The 24,026-nt window shown below is 42.1% G+C and overlaps 1 protein-coding gene across 1 annotated transcript; it reads right to left on the reverse strand.

Annotated features, from left to right (window-relative positions):
• Positions 1-373: 373 nt before the first annotated feature.
• Positions 374-22,393, reverse strand: DNAJC8 (DnaJ heat shock protein family (Hsp40) member C8). The gene is made up of 9 exons (XM_061148356.1): positions 22,280-22,393; positions 19,021-19,122; positions 11,560-11,616; positions 8,371-8,437; positions 7,760-7,854; positions 6,157-6,228; positions 3,225-3,316; positions 2,152-2,227; positions 374-641 (listed from the first exon to the last, which is right to left on the reverse strand). Exons 1-9 carry the CDS (start codon positions 22,355-22,357, stop codon positions 519-521), a joined length of 762 nt encoding a protein of 253 aa, XP_061004339.1. The 5' UTR covers positions 22,358-22,393; the 3' UTR covers positions 374-518.
• Positions 22,394-24,026: the final 1,633 nt, after the last annotated feature.

Raw genomic sequence — 24,026 nt, forward strand, 5'->3', positions numbered from 1 at the left:
GCCTAACTCCAGGGACGTCGGGGCGTCCAGTGACCGCTCTGGGTGTTGGCGGCCTTCCCATCTGATCTGGGGCTTCGAAGGACGCCACACCCAGAAGCAAGCAACCGAAGCGAAGGGGCTTCCTAAGGTGGCCCAGGCTTGTCTCTGAAGTCACGGCAACACCAGAGTCAGCAGTGTGTTTAACTGGATGATTTCCACAAACTACACACGACGTTTCTAACCATCACACTTCGGTGAAGTACAAAACATGAAGTTACAGGCTGTGGGAAGAGAAGGCAGCACCTTCCAGTCCCAGTTGGTCTGGGGGGTGAGGGCGGGGGGGGTGTTTCTTTTTAAACCGAGCCCCTCATTTCAATGTACAAAAGAATTACTCTGATCGGTATTAAATTGTATTGAAAACAAAATGGACTAAAAAGCAAATACTACTCTATGTTGGGGTGAAAATGGGAGGAAAGAATGAGTCCTTCAAAGCAGGAGGGAGACAGTCGGGGAAGGTTCTGGGCCGTGACCCTTGGCGGTCACTCACGCTGCTCCATTTTTACTTTTGGTGGTCTCAGGAAGGTCCGGTTTTTCTTCTCCTTCTTTCCTTTCGTATTGGCTTGGAAGTTTCGCCAGCTGTCCACGCGACCATCTCGACTTTCCTAAAAACAAAAGGGGTCTGAGGTGAGGAAACCAATTGGGGAAAGGAAGGGCTACACCTGCTCTGCCATCCCCCTTGTATGCCAACCTGGCCTGGCCCTCTGGAATTATTACAGTATAACAAAGCAGAGGCTTCCCCCTACGTCCATGGGCCCAAGAAAGAGTCATACCACCCCTGAGAAGGCAGGATGAGCCACAAACTGAGGAGGATGAGATAAGTAAAACTCATGACAATGAGGCTATCCTTTGTTGGGGACCTCTGGACTAAATATTTAGTGCTGTTTCTAATAATAGTGCATGCTATTTCTAAGCCTCACGTATGGATGTGAGAGTTGGACCATAAAAAAAAATGCTGAGCACTGAAGAACTGACGCTTCTGAATTGTGCTGAAGAGAAGCACTCTTGTGGAGAAGACTCTTGAGAATCCCTTGGACTGCAAGGAGATCAAACCAGTCAATGTTAAAGGAAATCAACCTTGAACATTCACTGAAAGGACTGATGCTGAAGCCGAAGCTCCAATACTTTGGCTACCTGATGCGAAGAGCTGACTCACTGGAAAATATCAATGCTAGGAGAGGTTGAGGGCAGGAAAAGATGGGGATGACAGAGGATGAGATGATTAGATAGCATCACCAACTCAATGGACATGAACTTGAGCACTCTGGGAGACAGTGAAGGACAGGAAAGCCCGGTGTGCTGCAGTCCATGGAGTTGCAGAGTCAGACACGACTTAGTGACTGAACAACATTTCTAACCCTCATAAAAAGGTGCGGTGTGTCATGCCACCACCACTTCACAAACAAGGACACCAGGGCTCAGAGGCTGCATCCTTTTCTCAAAGCCATCTGTCTGGCCAGCAGTACAGTCACTCTTTCCCCGACACCTTCCTTCTGCCCCTTAAAATTTGGATGGAGGTGTGAAAGCAGCATAATGCCTGGCCAGCTGTGCTGGGAGGACCACAGGAATCCTTCCCCCTTACAGAGGGGCTTCTCATTTTCTCTCTCTGCACACATGTGGTGGGACAGAAACAAAGCCATCATCTCTGGTTAGCCTATCCCTATCCTGAATCCTACATGTTAACAGAAGATAAGACCAAATGTGGCTCAATTCAGGAAACCGGGCTGAGCCTCTGAAGGATGAACCAGGATGTCAAAGAGGAATAAAGCCCGAAGTCTCTCTGCAGGCAGGACACTGGGGGTTACAAGAACCTCGGGTTCTACTCACAGACCTCTAAGTGGGGCACTGCTCCATGTTTATCCCTAAATTAAATGTGTGAACCACTGTCTTGAGCCCATTTGGCAGCTGTGCCTGTCACATCCCTGCCAACAAGCTCCGCAGTAGAGAGGCGGCTGAGCCAGAACTCGGTCCCCAAAGCCCTTACTCTTCCCCACACGTGCCATCTCCCCCCCCAGTCTGCCCCAGGCAGTCCTGGGACTGCCCAGCAATCAAGTTTCTCAGCTGGGAAGCTTTCTCCCTCTGGAATAAGAGTTCCCCATCACCTTGGAAACTCACCTCAAAATTTTTCTGCCACTCCCTTTCTCGTTTGGCTTTTTCTTGAGCTTCAATCTCTTCCTCCCGTTGTCGCTTCCTAGGAGGAAAACCAAACCACAGGATTTAGATGGTATTTGGAGACTGTGTTAACCATACAAGTTAGGAATCTTCCCCACAGAAGCCAGTGTACAAAGTAAGTCAATTCCCTAGGGTTCTCCTGGAAAGGGCTCAGAGCACTTCATGAATGTCTCATTCTAAAACATGCAGATGAGACCGTGGGCAGGGCTGTGGGGCAAAATACAGACACTGCCAATAAAGAGATAGACAGATCAGGTCATCAAAGCCCAGCCAACACTAACCGGGTGTTCTGGGCTCAGACCCTGACAAAGCCATGTTGAGAACCCAGGCCACCTTACTTCTGTGACAGTGACCATCACAACAGCAAAAGTTCTCATTCAGGAGGATTTCTGCGCAAAACCCTATCCCCAAACAAGCCATTTCACACAATCCCAACTAACAAAACCTAGTTATTGCTGAACACCAATCAACAATACAAAATATGTAAACTAAATTAACCTCAAGATTTTTATTTTTTTTGGTCACACTGCTTGACTTCTGAGATCTTAGTTCCCTGACCAGGGATTGAACCAGACCCTCAGCAGTGAAAAGCATGGAGTTCTAACCACTGAACATCAGGGAAGCCCCAGCCTCAAGATTTCCGATGAGGAAGACAAATCACACTTTAGGACAATAAGTACATTCTAAGAGATGACATTGTACAACACTGAATACTCACCAAAATTGCAGCCACTATTCACACAAATGGCTCTGGCCTCAGTAACTGCCTACTTCACTCCAAGAAATCAGGAGGGAAACACACAGCACTCTTGATTATAAATGCCCCAAGGACAAGCCTATTCAGTATTTCCCAGAAGTCAGACAGAATGCCTTACCCTAGTGATTCAAAACTTTTGCTATTTCAAGTATTTAAATGATGCACTGCAGAGTAATTGCTTCATCAGAAAAATCCTCAAAGACCATCTTGGTTAATCTAGCTATTTAGACATGGCTTAAACGAATATACCAATATATACCTTTCATGCATCTCTTTGGCTTCTCTCTCTTTCCTTTTAATTTCCAACTCAGCAAAGAGTTTCATTGTCTGTTTGTATACTGCTTGTTTGAACTATAAAAAAAAAGAACAAAGAAAAGTAAATATTTTATCAGCAATTTGAATAAATATTTTTTGATGGCACCCAGGACAAAAGCAAATTAAACCAACAAGGAAAAACTGAAGCTGGCTCTCTCCTGGGAGATAAATAACACATCCGTCTATGAGCTCTTCCACATGGGGATGATACAGAGGAGCCTTGCGCAGGTAAAAAAGCACCAATGAGGAAAACAAAAGCAACTCGATGCTTATCACAACCGCTGAAATTTCGGAGGGCCCTTTCCAACTGGCAAAAATAACATCCAATTTGTTCACATATTTTATAATTAGTCTGAGTGAGGCACCACTTGAGGTACAATTAGAGATACGCAGATGCCATCAAGCAGACCGGTCCAGGAAGTCTCTCAGCTGAGGCAGAGCTACTAGTTGTCCCCATCCTCACCCCATTATCTCTTCCCCCTTCTTGTGACAATCCCTTATCTCAAGGCACATGGCCACCCAGCATAAATGCCTGCATTTCCCAAGCGTCTCTGTAGCTAGGTGTGGCCATGTAACTTAAGTTTCAGCGAATAAGTTGTAAGGAAAAGTGATGCAGCTACTTTCCGGAATGTGCTTGGAGGGAGCACACTTGGTAAGGTATAAGAAGACACACTTGGTGGCAGAGCTACTGGAGGCCCCCGAGCCCTCGAATCCACACAGTGCAGCGGCCATGCTCCCAAAGACGGCTGCACGGGGGAGAAAGGGCACTCACTCGTTCAAACCACCATCGTCTGGGGGCTCAGCTGGACCCATTGAAACTGGGTATCCTGACTCACACATTGACAGAAACAGATAACACAATGTTATATTTATAACACAATATAAACACTTTGTATATTTTCAATATACAAAGAAATATAAAAAAATAACCCATCATGCAGATTTCACAGGGTTTATATTCTAAAATCAGAGACACTAGAGCAAAGGATGATATATGGAAAAAAAGGGAAATAAAGGAATCCTCAAATTACTATCACTTCTGAACACTGTTACCTGCCAGGCACTGCTCAAGGAAAGCAATGCTGACAAACTCCAGTCCCTAATAAGGACAATTAAAGAGGCAATGGAATCCATATGAATATTTCAATATTTTTAAATGAACCGTTTCTGGTGATTTTAATTTTTTTATATTTCTCTGCTTTTTCTGAATTTTCTGTCAGTAGCATGTATTCCTTTATAATCGGGGCCGGGCGGGGGGGAGGGGAATAACTAAAAAACAGGTAAGGTTCTTAACAACAGAGAAGGACCAAGGAATATTTATAAGAGTATTCAGAAAAGACTAAAAAGGATAAAGAGAAGGGAAAGTAGGGCTGAGGAGAAAAAACTACAATACTGAAATGGAGTAAACCCAAAATCCAGCAGAAAAGATGGCCTAACAGATGGCACCCCACTCCAGTACTCTTGCCTGGAAAATCCCATGGACCGAGGAGCCTGGTGGGCTGCAGTCCATGGGGTCGCTACGAGTGGGACACAACTGAGTGACTTCACTTTCACTTTTCACTTTCACGCATTGGAGAAGGAAACGGCAACCCACTCCAGTGTTCTTGCCTGGAGAATCCCAGGGACGGGGGAGCCTGGTGGGCTGCCGTCTATGGGGTCGCACAGAGTCGGACACGACTGAAGTGACTCAGCAGCAGCAGCAGCAGCAGCAACAGCTCTCAAGAAGCAGTGTTACCACATAGAAGAGGGGACAACTGCTGATTGAAGAAGCTGATAGGAAGCAGCCCTAGCAAGACAGTTGCCCCTCTGTGAATCTTTTAAGATAAGCATGTGGATCAAGTTACTTGACCTAACTGAAATTTTTCAGGCTAGTGACGCAATGAGACACAAATATATAAGTAGAATCTCTTTCTTAACCAATCCCCACTGAAGAACCCACAGGACTGACTGATGCTTGCCATCTCCCTGGAAGCATATGATCTCCTGAAGCACAATGGGGACCTGCAGCTGGTAGACAGCTGTGTACCCAGAGTCACTCTGGTTGCTCCCAAGCTGACTATCCCAGCTGCAGCCGCACTGTACTTAGGTGATTTAAAACATCACAGAAATTGACGTGTGGTTACAAAAACAAATATTTGCTGGTGCGTTTATTTGCTGGGTCTTCCTTGCTGCATGGGCTTTCCCCTAGCTCTGGTGAGCAGGGACTACTCTCAAGCGGCAGTGCACGGGCTTCTCACTGCAGTGGCTTCTCTTGTTGCGGAGCACAGGCTCCAGGGCATGCAGACTTCAGCAGTCCCCGTGCGTGGGCTCCGTAACTGTGGCTTCGTGCTCAGTTACTCTGAGGCCTGTGGGATTTTCCCAGATCAGGGATTGAACCCATGTCTCCTGCACTGGCAGGCGGATTCTTTACCACTGAGCCACCAGGGAAGCCCTAGTTGGTTCTTTTAAAACCAAGTGGAATGCTTTAGAAAGAGTTAAACCTAAGACTCTAAAAATAACTGCTGTTGAAGTCAAGATACAGGTGAGGTACCTGAAAAAAACAATCTAGGATTCTGCTCTTGATCTGCTTCATGGGTACCTCAATTTGCAATGTTCTTCAGGAGAAATTAAAAGCAGGAACTATGGACGATGCTTTGAGTGTTTTATAAAGTCAAGTGTGAGCTCCAACAAGCAGACACATCCTCAAAGGAAAAGCCGTAGTCCTCTGTCCCCCAAAGAGTTGGATTTTTCAAAAAGCAGAATGAATGTACCTGTTAATATTTTAAGGTAACCTGCTTCCAGCATGTGCGCATCAATCTTCAAACCTCCCTCTCTTTAACCCAACGGCTGTGAACCATTCACATGAAATGAAGTGGCTTTTCCCATTTCAAACCTACCAGCTCAGGGTCATCCTCCTCCACATTTGTAGGCTTTCCTTCCTTCTTTAATTGCTTTTTTCGCTCTTTCACCTAAAAAGAATTTTTTTTCCATCAAAAAATGAGCACTTATACTTTGAGAATATCCATTAAGCTGCACACATATGATGTGTGCACTTTTCTACAGTTGTAACAAAAAGTCTGCACTGAAAAAAGATAAGCCCCTGCCTCCCCTCCAAACCAGCAATGCAATAGAAGAAAACGAGGAACTGGGGTCCTTTCTCCACCTCATCTAAAATCCAACACCATGGGACAAACAGGGGAGCTGTCCCCAACTCACATACCAGGTCAGATCCAAAGAGTCTTTGCTACATTGAACAGATTATGCATTTATCTTTCAGGGCTTGTGGTTATATGTTTATAGCAAAGAAAGTAGATCTGTCAAGTTTTAAAGAAGCTACAGAATTTGTAGCATCAAATATGGTTGTTTTCTGGCATTTCTACCCCTGCATTCTGGGAAACTTCTTTAAACCAACAATTTTCACATCATTTTGGCCACCACTGAGATCCCCCCCAGAAAATAAATATACCCATTCACCTAAGAATGGCATTTACTCCAATAAATAACCACTCAGTCCAGCAAAACGTCAAGTGCCTTCCAAGCTCAGAAAGGCCCTACTCTGCCACCCTGTGGTCAGACAGCCTGACAGTGGTGGCTCCTTTACAGGCAAAATACAGAGGAAGGGTAACTATCACAATAATTCGTGGGCAAATCGTCAGGTCCTTTCCTGGGTGTCTACCAGAATCTGGCCCTTGAATTCCAGCGTCTGACCAACAAGACACAGTTATGGCAGTCTGTCTATTCTTTTTACTCATTTCCTTCATCTAAACTGGCCTCATTACTATGATTGGTTATAGAGTTGTTACAGATACCAAAGCTCTTCAAATAAAAGGTCACATCTATATTCCTTCCCAATAGAAACTGCCCTTATAAAACAGCCTCAAGAGTTTTGCCCCAGCAGGTGAAAAATTAAAACAGAGACCTTTCTTAAGATAGCTATTAGAAAATAGTTAAGATAGTTTCTTAACACTTCCCACCACTCAGGAGATTTAGGTTATTGCAAAAAAATAAAGCCAGCTATAACTGAATTCACTTCAGTTGAGTCCTTCCCAACCCTGCTATTAACAGACATGTACCTCCTCCTGTTTTTTGTTTTTTTTTTAATGTACTCATATGGCCTTGCCAGACGTTCTCAAGCCCCTGTTTCAGCCCTTTCACAGAGACAAGGATAACAGTCCAGGGCCAAGCAGCAGCATGGCGGCTCTACTGTTCCACTCTCAGAACAGGGCACAGCGCCGAGAGGACAGGAAGAGCTTTCTGCACACGGGACTGCTGGGGAAAGAGGTAGGTGCAGCATCCTGGCCACGCACCCTCAGCGCTAGGAGTGAATGCCAGCTTCAGGCACGCACTGCGCATGGCCACCGCCACCACAAAGGAGCGGAGACCACAGGAGCAGTCAGGCCAGGCCGGCGTTGCTATGTCAATGTGAACATTTACCCTCCGACAGGGTGCCCAAGGCGTGCTAATACTTCCTGTAAACACAGCAGCACTATAAATACTTACGGTGTGCTCCACGTATTCTTTTCCTGCCTGAATTACATCCAGGGCCCTCTTCTTTTGTTCCTGATCCAGTAGCAACTTGTAAGCTTTGTCCACAGCTAATGCAAAACATTGAAATTAACTGTTTCTGCAAACACCCTCTCAAAGTCTGAACTCTACTCAGGCAGTGCAAATGGACTTGTGCCATCTAAAAGCATTCCCTACTTTGTTAAATTATTTACTGTTGTTACACTAATTTAAAAACATACAACTATGGCAATGACTTTCTTTGAAAGCCTTGGAAGAAAATTAAATATATGCTCAAGGCTAATTATACCATATCTAAATTTAATTCAGTGATCAAATTCTTCCAATTATTTTTTATGTTCAAAGGGAAAAAAAATGAGCCTACGCAGTAATAGTCTTTGTTGGCACACACAAGTTTTAACTAAGCAAAGTTAAGGTCTATTTCTAAACAGCAACATTCTGCTTTGAATGACAACTATTCTGAAAACCACAGCTTCTTCCTGACCAGAAGACAAAACTACAACATTCTTTTCTTGATCCAGGACTAGGAACAGTTAGTCCTTAGCATTGACACAATGTTACTCACAAGCAGGTAAATTTACAAATACCTTCAAAAGCCTTTTGTGCTCTGTCAGCATCATCTTGATTTTTGTCAGGATGCACCAGTATGGATAACTATAATCAGAGAAAAGTTAGTCTTTCAGTAAGAGGAACATTTATTAACTCTTAACCTTCACTGAACCTCTCTACAACCAAAAGCTCTAAGATACTAGGGCAAAAACTGTTAGCCAGAAGCAATTTTTAAAAAATTGATAAATGTCATAAAATGCCCAGAGGTATTGTATTAGTCCTTAATAAAATTCAAATATCAACAGGTAAATGCACACAGGTGGAAAACAGCTAGTTGAGAACAAATATCAGCCTGGCATCATGAAGATGCTCTGATAATCTGGGTGAGGGAAGGGAAAAATGAAAAGCACCAAGTTCCTTTTATGTTTATTGTATGGAGCACTAAAGAGGATTAAACAGGTCTGAGATATCATCTCTTTCCTGAAAGAATTTCTAATATGAAGAAGTAGCTCTCAGTTCCGGCTGCGCTTGAACCTTGTGAAGATTTTTAGGAATACAGAGGTCTACTTTCCAACCTGAGACCTTCTGAATGAGTTGCTGGCATCTGTACTTTTAAAATCTCTTCTAAATCTCTACTAGACTGTGTATCACACAGACTTCCCAGGTGGCTCAATGATAAAGAATCCGCCTGCCAATGCAGCAGACGCAAAAGATGTGGGTTCCTTCCCTGGGTCGGGAAGATCCCCTGGAGTAGGAAATGGCAACCCACTCCAGTATTCTTGCCTGGAAAATTAAATGGACAGGGCAGCCTGGCAGGCTACAGTCTACGGGGTGGCAGAGTCAGCCATGACTGAGCATAGCACAGCAACAGACTGGGTATCAGATGATATTATAGAAAGGAATTGGTGTTGATTTGTTAGGTGTGACAGGCAGTTATGCAAGAAAATGTCCTTTTGGGGAGGGGATATATGTATACTTATGGCTGATTCACATTGTTGTATAGCAGAAACACAACACTGTAAAACAATTATACTCCAATTAAAAAAGAAAAAAGAAAATGTCCTCTTTTACTTTGGTGGGATAACTGCTTCAGTATTTAGGTGTTAAGTATCATGGTGTCTGTAATTTACAATTCAACCAAAAATACACAGCTACTGAAGGAACCCACTGCATACAGATGGTGAATATATGGGCTCTCATTGCTTTATTCTTTTTAAAATACAATTAAAACTTCTTATGACTAAAAAATTAAAAACAAAACCCTCCACAGGTGACCCTTTCAGACAGCCAGGGTGAAGAACCACTGACCTGTCACTGAAAGACAGAAACAGCGTGAACACAGGGACTGTGTTGGGATGAAAGCAAGTGGGCATCTAACGCTAAGCCCAGCACTACTGGAGCCAGAGTCCTGGCTTCCAATTCCAACTGCAGTCACCAACTGGCTGTGAGACCTTCAGCAGTCCACTTAATCTCCGCCTCAATTTCCTCCTCTAAGTGGGACAACACTGTCTACCTTTAGATCACTGGGTTGTCGTAAAGATGAAATGAGATAATGCAAGTAAAGGACTTAGCATATACCAATACACATAAACAATAGCACACAAAGAAGACCTATTCTAACTGCTTTATGTGTGTAACCTCATTCAAATCCTTATAACAATCCCAGGGTGGTCACCATTGTTACAAGAATTTTACAAATGAGGTAACAGGGCACAGAAAAGTTGAAAGTAACTTGCCAGAGCTCACAGTGCTTGTAAGAGGTACAGCCAAGACTGAAACTCAGTCACACAGCTTCAGCACAGACTCTTAACTACTAGGGCCTATTAACAACTAAATAAAAAATCTTACTGAGTTCTTTGTATTGTTATACAAATAGTCTAAAAGTTCTTACTATGAATAATAAATGCTTATTTAACTGGGAAAAACTGCTAATGTACTACATTAGAAAACTAGAAATTGAAAAAGAGGCAAACGCTGAACATAAGTGCAGAGTAGAACTCAGGAACCAAAAAAAAACTATCAAGTTATATCATGGGAAATGACTGGGCAGGCAAAGATTAAAAATACCTTGGCTTGATAATAGATCTGAAGACGATTATGAGTCAGCAATGGCAAGGCAATGACTGTATTGAAAAAGCAATCATAGGGAACTCCCTGGTGGTCTAGTGGTTAAGACTGTGCTTCCACTGCAGGGGGTGCAAGTGTGATCCTTGGTGGGGGAACTAAGATCCTGCATCCTTCACAGTGTGGCCAAAAAAAAAACTTTTTTAATAAGTACATAAAAAATATAAGCTGAAGAAAAAAGAAATTTTAAACGCATGAAATATACAGAAAATTTAATTTACAAAGACATTAGAGGGAGTATGATTATTCAGCTCATAAAGGAAAAGGCTGGGGGTTACTCAGCTGTCAAAACTGGACTGAAAGTCAAAGTGTCGGTAGCTCAGTTGTGTTTGACTCTTTGTGACCCTATGGACTGTAGCCCGCCCAGCTCTTCTGTCCATGAGATTCTCCAGGCAAGAATACTGGAGTGGGTAGCCATTCCCTTCTCCAGGGGATCTTTCCAACCCAGGGACTGAACTCAGGTCTCCAGGAGGGATCGAACCCAGGTCTCCTGCATTGCAGGCAGATTCTTTTCCATGTGATCCATCAGAGAAGCCGCAGACTGGAAGGGTGTTTTAAAAGGCTACTATAAACTCTATAGCCTGAGTTATTAAATATTAGAATGAGCAATAATCAGAGGTCTTGGATCTCCTTTCTGAGAGAACTTTCTGAAAGCACTCTTTATATTAAACCAGATATCTTTTGAGTATTCATATAGGTTCACAAAAAATATAATTATTGAGAAATGGGATCTTAAAAGTAAATCACTGCTATGAATCATTTAACATGTACTCTCCTAGGAGCCAGGGGATTTGGTAAGTACTGTACAACATGACTCCGTGAAAGCTTTCTACTCTACCTTGTACTTCCCCTTCTTAATTAAGGGGCTGGAGAGATTCTATTTGGATGTAAAATTCATCCTATTCATAGGGAAGCTATGGTCATTCAATTATTTAATATTAAGTCACCGTAATTTTTTTTTAAGAATTACAAAATTTAAGAAAAAAAAAAAAAGGTTAAATTTTTGCCCAAAAGTTGTAACAGTTAAGTCCTAAGAAAATCATGTGCTCAACACATTTTCAAAAGGCTCAAACTCCACCTATTACAGGAATACAGTACCATACCTGCCGAAACCTCTTTTTTATTTCTTCATCTGTCACTTCAGGATCTATCTGAAGAACCTGGAAGAATCAAAATCAAAACTGTAAAAGAGATGAAAAGAATTTATAGATTTAAGAGATGCCCAATAATTATAATTGGCATCTAACAGTTGTCAGCATTCTAGAACAGTTCTAAAAAATGTTCAAGAAACAGAAATGAGTAAACCAGTAACAGAGTAACAGCTATAGTGTTTCAGGGTTCTCAATTAATTCGGTGGTTACTTTCACTCCATCAGAAAAATAATAAATTACCCTATAACCAGTACATGCTTCCAGACCATGAGAAAAATATTGCCTTCCTCCTTCATTCACTCCTTTTCATTAAGAAAAGCACCCACCCTCTACTTATCTTTGCAAATGTGGAGAAAGTATAGCAACTCAACAAGGAAATAATTAGGGGGGCTACATGTTTGTTTTTTTAAATGAGGGAGGACTGTTGATCTTAAAATAAAGTACCCCCCCATAAGACTATCTGAATTTTTTTTTTAACAACAGTAAAAGATGTTTCTCAGTTTTCACAATCAACTAAATAAAAGATAATTACAACTGCAAGTCATAATGGAAACATTTATAAAATTATTACATACAATTTGGAGGTTTAAGTAGAGTGATGTGGTAAGTGGAGATACATGTAAATGCACACGTTTTCTTCTATCCAGGCAGTCTGTCTTGTGGTTGGTGCATTTAATCCATTTACATTTAAGGCAATTATCAATATGTATGATGATATTACCATTTTCTGAATCATTTGGGGTTTATTTTGTGTAGGTCTTTTCCTTCTCTTGTGTTTCCTGCCTAGAGAAGTTCCTTTAGCATTTGTTGTAAAGCTGGTTTGGTGGTGCTGAATTCTCTTAACTTTTGAGTGTTTGGAAAGCTTTTGATTTCTCTATCAAATCTAAACAAGAGTCTTGCCAGGTAGCATATTCTTGGTTGGAAGTTCTTGCCTTTCATCACTTTAAATATATCCTGATTTTCACCTCAATTCAGAAATTCGACTTGGCTCCATGTTAAAATTTACACAAATTTACTCTATGGTTCTCAGCCCAGAGTGGAAACCTGAGAGCAATGCCTGGGGCTTACTCTAGGAAATTCTGATTCCAGCTCAGCAGAACTAGGGTACAGTGAAATAGCAGGAAAATCTGTTATTTTTTTGTACAATATGGTTTAAAAACAAATTTTATCATTCTTCTCCAATCCTGGGTATCCTGGTGTTGACATTCCTCATCAAGGATTCTGATCCCACCACCACAACATAGATTCATTCAAACATTTACACAGTAGCTACTACCTGCTGAACATGTTACTATACACTTAGAAATGCAAAGATAAATAAAGGAAAACATTTTTTAAACTACCATAAATAGTTTTTTAAAGAAGGGTTCATTTTAAGAAATACAATTAAACCAGATGATTTCACAGTTTACTCCATAGATTCAACATAGCATCTATTTATTTACTTAGTATTCAAGGCGTAAGGAAGAGCTAAAGGGCAGAGGGTGAGAAGGTCTGTTGGAAATTCAGAAAAGCAGGCCCCAGATCAGTGTGACTGAATCAGAATCAAGATTTCAACAAGACCCCCAGGTGATCTGAATCATAATACAGCTTAAGATGCCTGGTTAGAAAAGATGACAGAGGTCAGAAATAAGTGTGTTTGAAGTTAATAGAACTGATGATCAGTCATTAAAGGGGATAAAGAGAAAAAAAAAAACTTGAAATGAAAAATACATACCAAAGAAGTTAAAACTGAAAAATAATCTGCCAAACTTAGTCAGACGCTTACAGGGTCTCAGAAAAACTTGACAACAAGTAATGTCAAGATTTATAGCAAGCTGTCCAAACATTCAAACAGCCCACCTTCAGTAGCAGAGTTATTGGTAGGCAAGGAAGCTGAATCACCCCTACATTCAAGAGACTTCTGAAGGTTACTACAAGAGCATGCCCATTCTCAAATGGCAGGCATACAACTGGGGATGAGGGAAAAGGAAAATCTTTAAAACAAAGACTTTTCAAGAATGAGTGTGGCCCCACCATACCACCCCAAGGGAGAAAGGAATTGGGGGTGGGGGGGTGGGGAGTCACTCGAAAGGAAAAATGCAGCTAAATAAGATTTACAGACAAAGGGAGATAACTGCACACACACAAATATTTAGAGAACCCTACCTTTCCTGGTTCTGAAAAAAAAAGAATGCATTGGAGCAAACAAAGAGAAGTCCAGCACACCCAAAAAGGTGTTCAGATGAATGTGAAAGGATGGAAATCATCCCGCCTTCACAAAAAAAAAAAAAAAAAAGCCTCAATAAAGCTACAGTCTAGAACCAATCATGCCAAATGTATTTCATAAACCTTGACTGGTTCCCAGGTTAAAAACTAAAACAGTTTAAAAAAAAAAAGAATAGTTATAACTGAGGTTTTTTTTTTTAGGCCAATTAGAGTTATTTGAGTGTAGACTCTATGCCTGATGATGTTTATTGAATTGCAGTAATGTGGTCTTTCCTAGGTGTGGTAATAGTGTTGTGATTATGTGGAAACGTGTTCTTGTTTGGAGAAGAGGCAGGCTAAGATACTTAGGCATGAAGCATCAATGTCTACAGCTTACTTTCAGATGATATGGCAAAAATGAAGAGGGTATGTATAAATATAGGGCTTCCCAGTCACTCAGAGGTAAAGAATCCACCTGCCAATGCAGGAGACACAGGTTTGATCCCTGGGTCGAGAAGATTCCTGGAGAAGGAAATGGCAACCTGCTCCGGTATTCCTGCCTGGGAAATCCCATGGACAGAGGAGCCTGGTGGGCTACAATCCATGGGGTCACAAAAGAGGTGGACATGATTTAGCGACTAAACAACAAAAATGTATAAATATACACATACCAACACACACACGCCAAAAGTTATTTTTCCAAGACTCAGATCATATATACACTGATCACTGCAACATATATTCACTGAGTGCCTTCAATCCAACTCCTAATCCAACTCCTTTCCTGTCTTTAAGCATTGGAGGTGCCATATGTAGCCATGAAACACAGTAAAGACAACAAGCCTATACCAGCCCAAACCTCTTTGAAGCCAGTTTACACATTCAATACAAATTTATGAGCAATTGGGATTGCTAGATACTGTGCTCACTACTGTTCTCTTGGAATTTAAGGTCCACAAGGGAAGGAACAGACAAGTCACAAGTAATTCTTACCAAAATGATAAATACTATGTCAATCAGTATGACTCTAAGGAAGCACACAGGTCTGTTCAGACTCTTGGAAGATTTTTCTGAGCTCCTACTATGTCTCAGGCTTTGGGGATGCTGCAAAGAAAAATCCACAGTCTTGGACCTCAGAGAGTGAATAAATCATCACACAGAAATGATAACGCTTGGCTGTGGCATTTTCATCAATATAAGTTCCTGAACTCAAATAAAGTGCAATTGTCACCTTTAGGATCTTCTGCTTGAAAGAGAAATCCAGTCTTAGATCCTATCTGAACTCTCTGACCTGTGAATAATGTGCAAGTTCCAGAGTCCTGTGAGACAAATATCTTTCTTTCCAAAGTGCCAAACAAGATAAACAGAAAACAAAAGTCTGTGGTGCTGCCTTCTGGGGCTTTAAAGTTAAATAGAAAAAAGGAACATGAAGAAGGCAGAACTGAGCAGGAGCACAGATTCATCTAAGCTTATGAAAGGAAGTGGGGGAGGAAACATTCATAGAATGCATAAGAGAAAGATGCTCGCATAATAGCTGATGGTTAGAAATATGTCCAAATAGGGAACTGCACTGATGGTGGGGTGGGGGTAGGGAATGCCCCATGGATTAGAATTCCTGTAATAAGACCACTCGGCGTCCCTCTTCTACCTGATGCTCAGTAAAATGGTACATAGGACGACTACTCACATTTCAATTTACAGCCAATAGGACAGCTATTATGATATCACTTCTTACTAGAAAAAGACCAGTCTGCTTGCTTCTGGAGAAAAGTCTGATTCATTTAGATGTCTCAAGAGTTGGTGCATGAAGAAGCAGAAGTATTTCCCTAAATTGGAGATTTTTTCCTACACGGAAGATATTGTTTTTTCCTCAACAGAAAGATTTCCTAAATTTCTAGGCATACCTAATCCTGACCTAGGGCCAAAAATCAACTTTACAAGAAGACAATGGGGGTGGAGGGTGGATGAATTAGGAATTTGGGATTAACAGATACACACTACTACATATAAAACAGATAACAAGGACCCACTACTATACAGCACAGGGAACTACAATACCTTGTAATAAGCTATAACGGAAAAGAATCTGAAAAAGCATATATATTTACATACACACACACACACACACACACACACACACACACACACACACATATATATGCATGACTGAATCACCTTGCTATACACCTGAAACTAGCACAACACTGTATATCAACTATACTTCAATTTAAAAAGACGACGACAATGACACCCATACTATAAAGCGGCCAGCATATTTGTCAAAAAAGAGAAAAGACAAAAGTTCTAATGGACAGTCATGGAGTCCTACAAACTTAAACATCACCTTGCACCTCCTCAAGTGTGTCAACCTTACCGTATTCTTTACACATTCACACACACTTCCTACAGCCAGGACAGGAGATATGGAGCAGTAAGTTCCACTTCCAGAACCACAGTAACTGGCAGGATGGCAAAATCCTAGCATTCACCCTGGTCCCAACAATGTTACTCCTCATCAATCAGATCTCCATAGAAAACACGAATTATCTTAACGAATAAAGGGGTAAGCTATACAATCAAGTGACCCCCGTTCACAGTATACACTACCTCAATTTAAAAGTACAACAGAATGGATATACTGCCAAATTCTTTTATCACCTTTCAAATATATCATCTTCCCCTCTGTCCTCCCCAAAATCATAACTAAATGATTAATGATCAGTTAAGTTACGCTTAATTAATGATTAGTTATGATTAAGTTTCAGCTTTTTCATTTTCTTCTTCTCTTTCAAATATGTTAAGTGGGACCAGGCAAAGTAGACATCTACTTCAGGTAAGGGAGTCAAGATGGCCCAAGCAGAGCATCAGAGTCTATCTGGGGCAAAGAAGACAGGAACCCCAGAAGTGTCAGCCAGTCATGTGGTGCTGGAACCCAAACTGGGTGAGAAGAGCATCCACAGAAGGGGAGCTCAACAGGAAGTGCCAACGTGGGTTGAAGAGGGCATCTCTATGGACAGGCAGCCTGCCCCAGGGTGGCAGAACCTAAGCAGGGTGAGACTGCCAATATGGATGGGCAGAGAGTGCAGGAGCCCATCAAGGACATCACCGTGAAGCCCAAGCCTAGCATGGGGGTGTGCAAGCCGAGGCCCAGTGAGGGGGGTGCCCACGGAGGAGGGCATCAATGTTACAGAGCAGCCCAACTGGGACTAGGAGCCCAGGTATCACTGGCACAGAGAGCTGGAACATGAACAGAGTGAAGAGGGCCTCCATGCAGGGGGTGACCTGGAGTATGGAGTCAGAACCCAAGAAAGCTGACGAGGGTGTTCCCAGAGGAAGGTAGCCTAACACGGGGTGGCAAAGCCAGAGCAGGGCAGGAAGGATGCCTGCCTGATGGGGAGGATGCCGGACCCAAGAAGGATGAAGACAGCTCCCTGCCGGTGGAGGGCAGGCACGGGAGGCAGAGCCAGGAGACACATACCCACAGTGAAGATGACCCGGCAGGGGAGAGTTCAGAGGTGGGGAGAAGGGTTTCTGCACAGGGAGGCAATCTGGGGTGGGTGTGAGAGTGAAGTAGGGAGGGGAGGGCGTTCACACGAGGGAAGGCATGGGAGGTCAGACTCATACAGGGGGATCAATTAAGTACACATGTATATATTAGAGACAGTGGGAGGGCCTTAGTTAAGAATTTGCCTTGCAGTGCAGGGAATAAGGGTTTGATCCCTGATCAGGGAACTAAGTTCCCATAGGCCAAGGAGCGACTAAGCCTGCATGCCACAACTACTGAGCTTGTGGGGCGCAGCTAGAGAGTCCATGCAATGCAACCAAACATTCCATACAATGCAGTGAAGAGCCTGTGTGCCACAACTAAGACCTGAGGTAGCCAAATGCATAAATAAAATACCAGTACTTCAAAAAATAAAGATAACAGGAGCCAGACTGCTATCAGAGAAGGGAACTATGAACATTGGAAGAAAAACGTCCTAGAATAAACCCTGTGGTGTTGGGTTGAACTTTTATGTAATACATGTATATGTGTGTACACACAGACACACACACGCCTTAGCCCTATCTACCAACAGGCCCTGGGAGTAATGACTATGGCAATGGGTATGCCCAGCACTCAAATCTTAACTTCTAAATATCATTCTTCATTGAAAGGAATTCAAGAGATCCTCAAAGAAATGGTTAATTCAAGGCTGGGTTCAGAGAAGTACAAGAGTGCCTACAAATCAAAGAATGATTAAAAAAAAAAAAAGATAAGCACTGGCATGAAAGTAACCTGCTGGTCAAATCTGGGATATCTGAACAACAGAATAAATAATACTGAATCATAACCCACTGAATAAAACAGGAAACCCCAAGTCTACACTGACAAATGAATAAACTGATATCTCAACAAGGACAGTATATTCACACATTCTCAAAGTGTTCCTAGAAAGGGGAAAAAAGTTAATTTCATAAGCAAGCCTAGCAGGCACTTCTTTAAGAGATCAACTTAACATCATTAATAATAGGCTAAATCAAAATCAGGTTCCACTTTACAGGTGACAGAGAGAAGGCAGCGTCACTTCTGTGCTATTCTTGTCAACATTGCATAAACTGAATCCCACGAGAAGCCACTATGACAAGAAGTCCGCACACCTCAATGAAGAGTAGTCCCCACTCACCACGACTAGAGAAAGCCCCCTCACAGCAATGAAGACCCAGTGCAACCAAATAAATAAATAATACTTTAAAAAAAATTCTACACTTCAAATTAAAAAAAAATTTTTTTTAAATAAACAGGTGTTTTCTTAGATGGAATTATACATGACTATTCTTGCTGTTTGTATATTTCTAATTTTTATAAGAAACATGATTTACTTTTATCAAGAAACGTTTGAAGTTATAAAACTAAGGAAATTCAAAAGTGTACATGCCTGTCTATAATCATATGGTCATTTTTTGCTTGTTGAGTTATTTTATTGTGGTGAAACAGGAAAGTTTTAACAAATAAATTAAATCAAAGATCCTAAATTTACCAAGGCTAGCTATTCCATCACACCCGAAAATAAATCTATATATATCTGGGTTACTAAAAGATGACAGCAAGCTCTGCTCACAATAAAGCCACCCAAGTTCAATTCCAACTATGCATAGCACCAATTAGGTGTGTGTTTGAAGTAAGTCTGCCCACAGCTAGGTAAAATTCCTTATTCCAGGCCACATGAATATCAGACAGCTCACCTCAAACGGGTTCAAATTGAAGTAGGAGGAACCAGGACGAGTCAATCTTTCAATCTGATTTTTGGACGTTAGAACTGAATCTCTCTTCTCTATTTGTTTCACCTAAAATAAAGGGAATAAAAACCTCATTAGTAAAGCTCAGTAATGAACTGTAAATTGTCATCTCAACAAGTAACTCACTGACATGGTCAGCAAACATTTATTTGCATGTCTACATGTTCAAGGTACTTTGCTAAACACTTTAGGAATAATTACAACAGCTACCAATTACTGACTTTTAATATAATGTAAAATTACAAAAACTTTACAGGTGTTTATTCCTCTCAACAACCCCTTATGGTAGGTACCACCATTATCCCCATTTTTCAGATAACAAACCTGAGACTTTGGTCAACTGACTTGCAACCACTCAACTTTTTTGTAACCACTCAGATTTTTGCCCAATCACTCAAGTTATAAACCAGAATTTTAACCCCAGTTAAATTTAACAGTTTGACTCCAGAGCAGGGAGCAAGAAGATTCAAAAATAAATATGTCACAGCTATTACCTTCAATTTCTACTCTAACGATGGAAGTCGTACTTGTGAATGTTCGAACTTAATTCACAACTTTTTAAGAAAGGAAAAATACAATTACACTGAAATAGACACTAAAAAAATACACCTAAAAAATATGTGGGAGGGAGCAAATAACTCTACCTTTCTAACTCTAATAGAAAAATCCCTGACCTGAACACAATACTAAGGAGAACAAGCACCAGGCTAGTCCCAGAAAAACATCCTTGGTGCTGTCGTCAGAACTGAAATTTTAGTTGCAATGAACCTCTGGCATATTATATATACTATCTTTATTTCTATGGCCAAAACAGAGTTGGAAAGGATTTCAATAACAGGAAAAACTAATCCTTCTCAGCATCTTGCCTCTTAACTCTGGTAAAATAGCTAATCTTTCTCAGCATCTTCCCTCTTAACTTTTGTAAAATAGCACACCACTCCCCACCTTCCACCATACTCTCTTTTTCCCAGTCTCATTTTTCCTCATAGCACTTACCACCACCTAACACTATATCGTACATCTGTTCATTATTTAGCCTTCTCTATAAGATGAAAGCCCTATGAAGACGGGATTCTTCTTTCTGCTGTCAGCTACCATTTCTCCAGGAGCTAAACAATACAGGACCTAGTGCATATCAAGTGCTCAATAAACATAAGTTGAATGATGATTAAACGGCATTTTTCTCTCATTAAACAAACCATGCCAGTGAATGTGTAGATCTCAAATTTAAAAAAGGTGTCTGCAGGGCAAGCTCTAGCACTGCTGGAGTTTCATAAGAGATACGGCTCATTTCAATGGGGCCACAAAAGGGAAAATCAGACACCCATGATGTTTGTACAGTACCTAATATGAAATCCATAGCCCATGAGCATATAACTCATTTCATGAAAACCCTTCTGTTCATAATCACTGGGTAGCTAAGAAGAGAGCAAACTACAGCAAAACAGTCATACGTCATTGCCCCCAGAAGAAAATATTCCATCACACACACACACACACACAAAATAACAGTCATCTGTGAAATACAGCTCACAAATGAAATTGACATTAAAATTTAAACAAACCAGGATTGCTTTAAAAAAAAAAAAAAACTAGGAAATTAAAACAAGTTCCCCTATAATTGTTCAGTACTCATTATTGTTAGTTGCTCAGTGTTTGACACTCTGCGATCCCATGGACTGTAGCCCGCCAGGCTCCTCTGTCCATGGAATTCTTCAGGCAAGAATACTGGAGAGAAGCCATTCTCTTCTCCAGGGGACCTTCCCCACCTAGGGTTCAAACCCCCGTCTTCTGTATAACCAGCAGTTTCTGGGCAGATTCTTTACCATCTGAGCCACCAGAAAACACTGGTACCAGCAAATTAACACTTCAAAGTGAATTAGGCATTTTGAAAGTAGACTATAAATGGACGTACTACGTTGTTTTAAAACGTATTACTTCGGAGAAACTACTATGTAACAAAAGTGAAGTCGCTCAGTCGTGTCCGATTCTTTTTGACTCCATGGACTGTAGCCTGCCAGGCTCCTCCATCCATGGGATTTTCCGGGCAAGACTACTGGAGTGGGTTGCCACTTCCTTCTCCAGGGGATCTTCCCTGGAGATGGGATGGAACCCGGGTCTCCCGCACTGCAGTAAGTAAGACTCTTTACCGTCTGAGTCACTGGGGAAGCCCAACTATGTAGCAAGCACTGTTACAAATACCAGAGATAAAAGGTGAATGTAACACGGTGCTTATCTCTGAATACATCACAGCCAGGTGGAGAGCAACTCCATCCCTCAAATCCCCGCCAAGCTAAAGAAGTTCACATTCAGCCTTGTTTTTAACTTTTACAAAGTAGCTTCTTCTTTATATTTTATGAAGCTTTCTTTTAACCCTCATTAAAACTCTTGTTTTAATAATAAACTTCGTTCTACAAACGTGAAAATTGATTAGCAAAATCAATGGCTTGAAAGAATTCAGTCACAGTCACGTTAACAGCCATGCAAAAATCCAATCCGAGGTCCTATGACTCCAAGAGTCATCCTTTTCTTTCATTTATTCGTTCATCCACTCATTCATTCATTTACTCAACAAATATTCACTGAGTAACTACTACGCAGTACCCGATGGAGATGCGACAGTAAATGAGGCTCAAACCAAACTTACTCCCGTCCTAACATACCAAACTATTATCTGCTCTAAGACCCTGAACAAATTATTTCACCTCCCTAAACCTCAGGTATGTCATCTGTAAAATGGAGATAGTGCCTACATGGCATGATGCACAATGCCTAGCGTTCTCCAATGGCAGAAATAACTACTAAAACTCACTACAGAGGACTAAGACTGGAGAGTGCTTCCGTTTTGAATACAAACGGGGACTAAGCCGTTTAACTCGCCCCCAGGTAGACCAAATCTCCCAGCCGCAGACAGCACCGGACTACGCCAACTCGGGGAACTCTGCGCGCGCCCAAGCACTTCGTTGGCCAAGCTCGACGCCTCCCCGCAGACGTCAGACCCCCGCCCCTTTTCAGTTTTCCAGGGGATTCCCCCCTGCAGTATCAGGAGGAGACGCACACACACCCCGAGTCCCCCACCGCCCCAAAGGCCAGACAGGAGGGGCCGCCCAACGGTCCAGGCCAGGAGGATCACTGCCTTCTCCCACTGGGAGGATAGCCCCGGGCGGGGTCGCCCCGGTGCCGCCATTCCTCACTCCGTGTTTACCTCACTGTAGAAGGTCATAAATGCTTCCTCCGTGCTGCCTCCTCCACCCGAAGCCCCGCTCTCTCCTGGAGCCGCCATTTCCCCGGCCCAGCGACCACGTGACTCTTCTGCGCAGGCGCCACCTCACGTGATTCTAACAGGCCCGCCTCTCTAGCCCCGGCCCCTTCCTTGCGTCTCTTAAAGGGGTCGCAGCCCAGCCAGATACCTTTAAATAAACTTTTAAATTGGGGTTCCCCAGGTGGCGATAGTGGTAAAGAACCCACCAGCAATGCAGGAGACATAATGAGACAGGGGTTCGATCCCTGGGTTGGGAAGATCCTCTGGAGGAAGGCCTGGCAACCCACTCCAGCATTCTTGCCTGGAGAATCCCATGGACAGAGGAGCCTGGCAGGCTACAGTTACAAAGGGTAGAACACGACTGAGGCTACAGCCCATACTGTCGCAAAGAGTCGGAGACTGAAGTGATTTAGTACGCATGCACAGATGCCATACAATTAACCATTTTAAAGTGAACAATTCAGTGGTCTTTAGTATATTCCCAATATTGTGTAATCACCATCTCTGTCTAGTTTCAAAACAGTTGCATCGCCCCAAAAGGACACTTAGTACCTAATAAGCAGTTTCTTCCCATACTTGCCAATGTCTCTATGGACTCACTTATGCTGGATGGTTCATGTAAATGCAGTCATACAACATGTGACCTTTTGTGTCTGTCTTCTTTCACTTAGCATGTTTTCCTGGTTCCTTCGAAACATAGCACACATCATACATTCATCACTTTTTATGGCTGAATAGTATTCCATCATACGTGTATACCATAGTTTGTTTATTCATTTGTCAATTGATGGACATTTGGGTTGTTTCTATCTTTTGGCTATTGTAAAATGGTGCTGCTATGAAGGTGTGAGTACCAGTTTTCTACTGGGGTGGGAGGGGTGGTATGTACCTAGAAATGAAATTGCTGAGTCATATGGTAATTCTATACTTAACCTTTTGAGCAACTGCCAGGCTGTTTTTCGCGGTGGCTGAACCATTTTACAATCCCACTAGCAATGTAGGAGGATTACAATTTATCCACATCCTCACCAATGCTTGTTGTTTTCCATTTTTTTTTTAAATTGCAGCCACCCTAATGCCTCTATGGATCCTTTGCACAAACTCAGAAAGACCTTCCACTGGATGCCCACCCAGGAGATAATCAAAAAACAATATTATCTGAGAACCAGAAGCAGAGTTTCTGAAACAGATGCTGTGCTGTGTGCTTAGTCACTTAGTCTCATCCGACTCTTTGCAACCCCATGGACTATAGACCACCGGACTCCTCTGTCCATGGAGATTCTCCAGGCAAGAATACTGCAGTGGATTGCCAGACCCTCCTCCAGGGGATCTTCCCAACCCAGGGATCAATGCAGGGATCCTGCATTACAGGTGGACTCTACCATCTGGGCCACCAGGGAAGCCCTCTGAAACAGGAATGGCACTTAAGTATCTAGAGACACACACAATTATTATCACTAAGTAGTGGGCTTATGCGTGATTATTATTTCTAGCCTTCTGCTTTCATGCTTTTTCAAGTTTTGTGAAATGAACATTTGAAAATGTGTCCTGCAGCCATTTCCTCCCATGTAAGTCATTCAAACCAGGGCTGGTATTTTTCCAGCGAAAAGGTGATCACTAAAAACACTTCAACAAAGTCACAGAAACCAAAGAAGATATTTTTATAATCATGAATAAGATCTGGCCCAAC

This window comes from Dama dama, chromosome 8, assembly GCF_033118175.1.
Source record: "Dama dama isolate Ldn47 chromosome 8, ASM3311817v1, whole genome shotgun sequence".
Classification (NCBI taxonomy): Eukaryota; Metazoa; Chordata; class Mammalia; order Artiodactyla; family Cervidae; genus Dama; species Dama dama.